Source organism: Echinops telfairi, unplaced genomic scaffold (genome assembly GCF_000313985.2).
Source record: "Echinops telfairi isolate 266 unplaced genomic scaffold, ASM31398v2 ScPeMD7_1;HRSCAF=3_0, whole genome shotgun sequence".
Classification (NCBI taxonomy): Eukaryota; Metazoa; Chordata; class Mammalia; order Afrosoricida; family Tenrecidae; genus Echinops; species Echinops telfairi.
The window spans coordinates 45,411,147-45,419,876 of record NW_022103896.1 but is presented as its reverse complement, the minus strand read 5'-3'; the positions used below and the strand labels follow the sequence as shown (position 1 = coordinate 45,419,876).

The 8,730-nt window shown below is 42.3% G+C and overlaps 1 protein-coding gene across 3 annotated transcripts; it reads right to left on the bottom strand.

The window, feature by feature from the left end:
* Positions 1-298: 298 nt before the first annotated feature.
* Positions 299-7,706, bottom strand: RBM12B (RNA binding motif protein 12B). Of its 3 annotated transcripts, none has more exons than XM_004697476.2 (3): positions 7,548-7,706; positions 4,243-4,289; positions 299-3,647 (listed from the first exon to the last, which is right to left on the bottom strand). In XM_004697476.2, the coding sequence occupies exon 3, from the start codon at positions 3,617-3,619 to the stop codon at positions 848-850; it is 2,772 nt and encodes a 923-aa protein (XP_004697533.1). In that variant the 5' UTR covers positions 3,620-3,647; positions 4,243-4,289; positions 7,548-7,706; the 3' UTR covers positions 299-847. The 3 variants fall into 3 exon arrangements, with proteins under 3 accessions (XP_004697533.1, XP_045142060.1, XP_045142054.1); XM_045286125.1 differs by lacking the exon at positions 7,548-7,706 and adding an exon at positions 7,265-7,281; XM_045286119.1 differs by lacking the exon at positions 7,548-7,706 and adding an exon at positions 6,687-7,074.
* Positions 7,707-8,730: the final 1,024 nt, after the last annotated feature.

Sequence of the window (8,730 nt, the reverse complement as noted above, 5' to 3'; positions counted from 1 at the left end):
GTTAAAAGTTTGTATTATCAATAAATCAGAAAATCTATCCATTTATAATTCCTCCCACCCTAAGCCTGAGAAAGTTCCTTTGCATTTCTAATTACATTTTTTAAGGAACACTGAGTTAAACTCATCAATTTGCTTGATGAGATGTTGAAAAATTCATATTTACATACAGCATTTTACCCTATTTTATGTTGTTTGGTTCCTCTTACCATATTATTTTAATGTAGTTGTTGAAAAACTTCACAATACCCAGAGGTAATTCTTTTTTTCCTTCTTATACAAATACAAATTGGTTTATCCATTCAGTTCCAAGTTTTTATTTTTACAAAGATTTGCAAAGTTATGAACATGGAAATTGTAACATCTTCAAAGCTTCTTTCCCCCCACATAACAGATTCACAGTCAATTAACTATCATGTACTTTAACAGAAGAAACACAGTAATATCCCAAAAAGGGGTGAAGGCAGGTAGCAATGAGAATGCCACGCCTGAACAGTTACTCACTGACCATTTTCTTAGTTTGAGTAAAAGTCGTAGACTACAGAATAGGAACCAAAACGAATATAAAACATATCTTCCTTATATACAACTATTTTGTACAAATCTTGAGGTTTATCCAATACATCAGATATGAACTCAAATTCTCCTAAGGAAAATGTACGTACTTTTAAATCAGAAAATGTGTTTGGTAGATTGCAAGCAAAAAGAAACCTAAGGATTACATTCTACTATTTACATTTGTTCTATTCACAGTTCAAACAGAAATGTTTTTCTTTAGATAAACACTTAAAAAATACAACTTACTGCATCAATACTGTTGGGAGGTTATTTCTGAATTTTAAAATGCTCCCTAAAGCAAAATCAACTTAACTTTTCGTGGGCCAACTGGCCTATCATTTAGATCTTTAATAGCAGCCATAGCTTCATTATAGTTTATCATAGTAACAATGGCTTCCCCTATAGGCAATCCTTTCTCATTATACTGTATTGAAACGGATTCTGGTATGACTTTATAGCCATGAAAAAAGTCTAAGATTTCATTAACATTCGCTTTAAATGGAAGATTCATTATCTTAACAGGAGTTATTCTATCTGAACCACAATTTAATTTTGGTTCAGGCATAAATCTCCCCTCAGGAAAACCCCCCATATTACGCTTTCCAAAATCAAACTTGCCACCTTCCGGGCGACCGAAGTTCACGAAAGGGCGATGGCTTCTAAAATCATCAGGTGCGTTCCTAAACTCTTCACCAGGTGGTCTAAAATGATCAGCTAGTCTGGGACCCTCCTCCTGTGGTCCCCCAAGATCCTCCTCGGGGAGCTGCCTGAAGTCTTCATCAGATGGACATGGGAAATCTTCCCGGGGGTTCCTGAAGTCCTCATCAGGAGGGTGCCTAAAATCTTCATCCGAAGGGCCCCTGAAGTCTTCATCTGGTGGGTATCTGAACTCTTCCTCTCGGGGACCCCGGAAATGCTCTTGGGGTGGTCGCCGGAAATGCTCTTGGGGTGGCCGCCGGAAGTATTCCTGGTGTTGCCGACGAAAGTACTCCTGGGGTGGCTTCCTGAAATGCTCCTGGGGTGGGCGCCGGTAATGCTCCTGGGATGGGCGCCTGTAATGCTCCTGAGATGGGTGCCGGAGGTGCTCCTGGGGTGGGCGCCGGAAATCCTCCTCAGGAGAATGCCTGAAATCCTCCTCATGGTATCGCCTGAAGTCCTCCTCATGGTATCGCCTGAAGTCCTCCTCAGGTGGTCTTCTCCAGTCTTCATCAGGTGGTCGTCTATAGTCTCCTTCAAGGGGTTGCCTCCAGTCATCCTTGGGAGGACGTCTGAAATCCTCCTTGAATGGCCTCCTCCAGTCTTCAGAAGATCGCCTCCAGTCATCCTCCCGAGGGCGCTTAAAGTTATCCTCAGGCCTTCTGAAGCGCTCCTCCCGAGGGCGCCTGAAATCATCTGGAGGGCACCTGAAGTCCTCTGGCGAGTGCCTGAAGTCTTCTAAAGGGTGCCTAGCAGGTTCTCTGAAATCTTCCTGGGGATGCTGGAAGCTGTCCAGGTTTCTCTCGTCCTCCAGTTGATGTCTAGTAAAGTTTTCAAAAGACCCAACTGAATATTCCAGTGGTTCTTTTGAATCAAATGAATGGGAATGGTCATCTCTACCATGTGACTGTGAACGATCTTGCATATTCTCATCGGACATCATGGGAAAATCTATACCAAACTCCTGCATTTGTGCCTCAGATATAAGTCTCAGCAATACCTCTGTCCCCAAGAATCTTCGCCGGTTTAAGCTTTCAGCTTTCATGGCTTCTTCTTCTGATCTAAATTTCACCAATGCTTCGCCCAAACCAACTCCCTTGTCATCATAAAACAAGTAAATGTCATCATCCGTAAGAGAAAAATCTGCAAAAAACTTTTGCACTTCAACTTTTGTGACATCAAATGGAAAATTTCTTATATATATGCAAAGCTTTAGACCAGGATAGCCTTCTTGAGAATATTTCTGAGAGACATGGCCAGGTCTCTCTTTCTCTATTGGTTTTTTCATGTCATAATATTCCATTAATTTCAGCATTCTTTTTTTAGAAATTGGGTCAATATAAACAGGACGGTACTGTACAACAGTCTTATGTAAAGCCAGAGCAGAATAAAAGTCTCTCAGCGTCTTGAACATCACCAATGCATGCCGTGTCCTTTTGTCATCCTTATATAAGAAAGTAATCTGTTCGTTACTCAGATCAGTAGCTCTAAAGAAATTTTTAATATCTCTCTTGGTAATATTTAGAGACAGATTTTTTAAGTGAACATAATTTCCAACAGGGGAACGAGAACGAGTTCTTCTGGGAGATTTTGAATGTGACCGCTTTCGAAAATGTCTATCACTAATTCCTCTTGGTGGAGAATGTTCTTCAGAAGGAATGGCATCCAACTTCCCACCACACTGAGTCCACTGTTCATCTGAACTTTGCATTACTTCTATAAATCTTGAACCCATAAAACTTCTATGGCATTTAAGACCTCCTGAAGCATCAATACATGAAGCAAACTTTACTATGGCATCACCATTATTTCGGCCATCATGATGTTTTAAGAAAATTACTCCATCCACACATAAACCAGCAAAAAAGACACGTACGTCATCTTCGTTTACTAGGTACGGCAAACCCCGCAGAAATAAGTAAGGATTTTTGGCTCTCACTGGCCGTGTCCTTGACTTTAAATCATCACGTTCTGTACCATTAGCATGAAACTCAGCCTCTGAATATCCAGAGTTATTTGCATCTTCCTTAATTTCCCCTACAAAATTAGACATTGTTCCAGCCCTTGCTCCTCCAGATCCTGGTCGCTCTCTTCCTGTACGATCAGTTCTTTTCATGTCTATAATCTTCTGCATTTCTGCCCTGCTACTAAGGAAGAGCTCTACAGAAGAATCCTTGATAAGTCCTCCCGAACGGCTTACGGCACGTCTTGCATCTTCATCTGTTGCAAAAATAATAAAAGCCAGCCCAACTTCCCCTCCAATTATATGCACTCCTCCATCAGGAATAGTCAATCCCTTGAAGAACTGACGGATATCCACAGGCCCCGCAACAAAAGGAAGCCCCAGTAAACGGATGACTACAGCCATGCTGAGCTCAAACAACAGCAATAATGACCTGCAGACAAAAAGGTACACATAATAGCAAATCTTATTTTTGAAGTACCTTATCCCAAACTAAGCTTAATAATTACTTATCTCCTATTTCCTCCAGAATTTATAAATACAACAAGATACAAATTCACAAAAATAATGACCCTATCTAATTCCTGAAAAAACAAAGAATAAATTTTCTCCCATCTAAACATACAATAAACAACTAACTACCTTGAACAAACATTTCATATCACTTTTCCTATACGGTATAAACATCAAAAATTTCAAATCTCCCCTTCTAAATAAGCCAAAGTTGCTTCACCACAAGACCAAGCTATTTTCAGATTCACTTAGCAACATACTATCTACTGAAACTTAAGAGATTTGTGGATTAAAAAGTTTACAAGCCATGATGAATTTTCATTATTTAGAAAAGCCATCTATGGTCAATATATAATTTCTGCCTGTGAAAATAAACTGTCTACCACTAGCACATCACTGGCCAAGACATAAAAAACAGTAACTATGTATACTCAAAAAGTACTATTCTATTTTGTGTGGGGCTTTTGTTTTTTTTTTCCAAGCCTCTGTAAAGCTTTAAGCTCTATATATCTTACCTTTTAAAATTTCTTGGAGACCTGTTAATTCTGTAAAATCCACTTAACTGTGGAAAGAAAATGAAATATAATTAATCCTTGGCACCTTGTAGTTGATCTCAAATAACTCCAGATTAGGGCATCCATTTCAGAATGGAATACAAACGAACAAAAAGAGAAAGTCCCAAACTGTGCTAGCAGCCAATTCCAACTTAAAAATCATCCCATGTGTTACAGTGTAGAAATGCTCCATAGATGTTCTTGGTTGTAATCTTCCTGGAAGCGCATTGCTCAGGTTTTTTCTTCTAAACCACCACCAAGTGGGTTTGAACCACCAACCTTTGACGTTTATAGATGAGCACAGGCCAACTGTACCACCCACGACCCAACCAAAGCAATGTATAATTAGCTGCCATTGAGTGAATTCAGATTCATAGTTCCTAGGTTTGCAAGAGCAGACAGCTTCATCATTCTCGGGTAGGGCAGTTGTTGGGTTGTCACCAGCACACCTTAAGGCAGTATAAGGGACCACAATTATGGGCATCACAAAATGGTCTACTTTGTTTCAAGGAGAAATTCATTATTCTTCATCTACAGCAAAAGGGTCCGAGAAATACAAACTCCAAAATGATACCTGCAAATTCTTTAAAAACAAAAACTTGCTGAAAACTAATACAAAACAAAACGGCTCTAACAAAGAGTACAAGAAATATTCTATATTTTGATTGGAATGGTGGTTGTATGGGTGTAATGCTTTATCCAAACCCATTTAATTCTATCCTTTAAAGTCTATGTATTTCACTTCATACAAATTAACATCCACTAAAAAGACCGCTTTACACGTAAAATAGGAATTTAAAAGTACCCAAAACCATTCCATTACTTCCACTAATAAAAAGACCATTTAGTTCATATCGATACCCAACTTCTCTGCCACCTTCATCCTTTTCAAAACATATCAAATATAAGGTAACCACTCAAAACTGTGTAACTACTGAATATAACACCCCAACATTTGAAGCTGTGAGGATAGGGTAGAATTGCCCTGAGTCTGACTGCTAAACCCTTACAGGAGTAGAAAGCTTATTTTTTTCCCAGAGCAGCTGGTGGTTTCAAATCACTGACCTTGAGGACCACAGTTCAACACATAACCACTACGCCACCAGGGCTCCCCATTATCAAGGTAGAAAAGTACATTACCTAGACTATTAGAAGATTACCAGTTTTTACTACTGAAAAAAACCTAAGCTTTTGTTTCATTTAGGGAAATATATCTAATACTTTCAAAATGCTGTAAAATATATAATGAAGTTTTACCAAATTACCAAGTTTTAAATATGCTCAATTACCAGTTATGCATTTATGCTTTTATATATGAATAAGTTATGAATAAGTGTACTTAATTTAGTACGTCCACTTTAAGTTTTACTGTTGCTGTTTGTTTTTAAGTATTACTGTTGTTGTAGGAAGAGGGATTTGAAGACATTGTTTGGGTCTAACAGGTTTACTTTCTGTTAAAATAGGCCCGAAAACAAAGCCTTTCTCAGACAATAACTAGCACCTTCTACAGCTCAATTTCCAATGCCAATTTACTTAGGTTTACTATAAAAGTATTTTGATAGCACCACCACCAAAAAAGGGTGCAAATGCAATCCCTTTACCAGTTCAACAAAAGCTATTCAGTTAATGGCTTTTGGAATAGTCCAGATTAAAGTTCAAGCTCCTTCCTATGCAAATTGCTAAACATATTTCTAAAAGCAGGAGCTGGTATAATTCTGTCCCTAAATTCTACTTTTAAAATTTGAAGAGGGATTTATCAAGAGAACATACATTAATCTACAAAATTTAAAAATTAGGGACACCCCCCTAAAATAATTTATTAATAGTTTTAAAAACTAGGGACAAACGTTTCAAGGAATACTTAATTACATCTCAAATTCAAAAACTCCCTACAAATTAATTTATCCTACATTTAAAGCTATCCTTTAATTAAGTAGTCCCATGAACAGCCCAATTTCACTTCAAGCAACTATATAGTTTATGCTAATTTCCCAACGTTAAAGCTAATGCTTCAACTTATAATGGCCTTGACATCGTAGGCTAATAATGCACATTTATCCCTTCAGTAATTAACACCCCAGAAAGCATTGGAAGAGATCAGCTCTCAAAATGACCACTTCCGCTAGGATCCCAATATACTATTTCCTTAAACAAATTCCTTTAAAAAATGCTACTCAGAGAAAAGGAAATTAAGCATAAGCCACAAACACACAAAATACCCTTAAGCACCTGTGACTTAAATTTTTGCCACAAACGCTGCGACATTCCACTTCGTCCATTTAAAGACGGTGATCTGCTAGAAATTACAATCTATGGCAGAAAAACGGATACCGAAAAACTCACTGCTACTGAAATGAGTAAGCTCACGTTAGATACATCTGATTTTACCCAGAGATTGAACCCACTTAAGTGAAACACGCATCTTCCAGTTGAAGGAGGCGGCGTTTAACTATTTATCGCAGGGCCATTTGATTGATTTCTCAGGCTTGCTGAGAGAAAGAAGTCTTTTCGTGGTCTTGCGACTCTTGGACGTACGGATGTCAGCGCAATCGGATTTTAAAGACGAGTTGCCAGTGCCCCAAATCATCGACCCTAAGACAGTAAGACTGTAGACAGTTGAAGCGCGGAGGCGTGACGACACCGCGATGATGCCCCGCAGCCACGGTCGGGGGCGTCCAGGCTTTGCCCCAACATCCACCCTCCTCCGGGGCGGCTCCTCCGCAGGCAGCGGTCCTCCGGCCCGAAGCTTTGCTCCACGCTCCCAGTCAGCGCTTCCGCCGATCGCGCCAGGCCCACGTCGCGGGGAGGATCCGACGCCGTCGCCAGGCCGGCGGCCAACATCCGCCGCCTTCGAGTGAACCTTAACCGCCCAGCCGCCCAGCCTGGGCGTCCCGCGGCCCCCGGGGCACACATTCCGTCACCCGACCTCGTCAGCGGGACCTGCCTCCCGGCGGACGCAGCACTCCGGCCCCCGCGAACCTACCGAGCCAGCCGCCACCACGGACGGAGCCACAGTGCAAAGGCAACACCCACGGAGCCCTCCTCAAAACCGCCGGGGAGAGCGCGGGCGCGAGCCGGCGCCCACAGCACGCGCGGACTGACGCCAGTCGCCGCGCCCCGGAGAGAAGGGCACCCTGACAACAGGAGCCGCGCTCGGGGTGGCGCGGCCGCCGGCTCCGCCTCCTCGCTCCTTCCGGGCCCGCGCCGCGCCCTCCCCCGCCCCGGCCCCCGGAGGGGAACTGCTCCGCACTCGGCAGTACACACACCCACTGCTGTCGGGCAGAGCGCGCACGGCCGTGCGCTGGGCGGCACTCCTCGTCGCAGCCTCCCCGACGCGGAGGGTCCTCGGTGAGCCCCGAAGAAAATGGCGCCCGCTCGCTTCTCCGCTCCGGACAAACAGACCAAAAGCTCGCCCATGCGCTTCTCAGGCGTCAGCAAGCCCCCGAGCGCCTTCGCCGGGTGTGCGCAAGCGCCCTGCCGTAACTCGCTTCCGGTAGCTAAGGGGTGGGAGGCGGAGCCTGGCGAACGCGCCAACCCCTTCCGGAGTCGCCTACGTTTCCGCGCCTGCTCAGATGTCCGCCAATCCGGGGACTCCGACCCGGAAGAAAGCGAGATTCAGCGCCTAGGGAGTCGCCGTTGGGTTGCTGTGGGTTCCATAACTGCCAAAATGTGATGGACGAGATGTCCGAGACTAAAGGAAAGACATGCTAAAGGAAAATTGAATATTGATGTGCCTTTTCAGCGTTACTACTGAAAAACTTTCATTGTTTTGTAAACTAAAAGGCCACAGAAACTTTCGTCTGACCTGTTCCCCAGGGACAATGCTAACACCGTGGTGCTTAATAAATGCATCTTTATTCCATTCTGTAGACAATAACAATTGCGTAAATAAGTGCCTTTATACATTTGGTGATTCCCATCCTCAGGCTTTGTGAAACAAGAACAGATGAGGTAGCCCTAAAAATTGGGAAGTGAAAATGTGCAAAGTGCATGCGCTTGCAATCTTGTATTTGGTTTTATTTTGTTATTTGTAAATAACAAGACAGCCTGACAAGTAATACAGCTACATGATGCATTTGTGAGTAAATTCACTACGAAAGCAGAAACTAAATTTTTAAAAATACTGCCACTGGTGAAAGGGGAAAAAAGATAAATTTTGAATTTCTGCAATATACCCATGTTTTAATTTTGATTATGCGTATTTGGATAGAGGTAATTCAAGAGAGGAAACGATGGCTCCCAGGCTTGGGAAAAATTCATTGTTTCTCATCTGTAAAACAGGATAGTAAGAGTACCAACTTTGGGAGGCTCTAAAAGGTACGGAATGAATTTATGTATCTAAGACTATAAATTTGTTAATGACTAGGTTCACATGTCAAGGTGGTCCATAAAGATGCGAAGGGATCTCAACTTGGAAGGCTGGACTTAATGACTAAGTAACATGCTGAT

Excerpts from the sequence above, each read along its gene's own strand:
- RBM12B (XM_004697476.2), bottom strand. The coding sequence starts at position 3,619 with ATGGCTGTAGTCATCCGTTTACTGGGGCTTCCTTTTGTTGCGGGGCCT.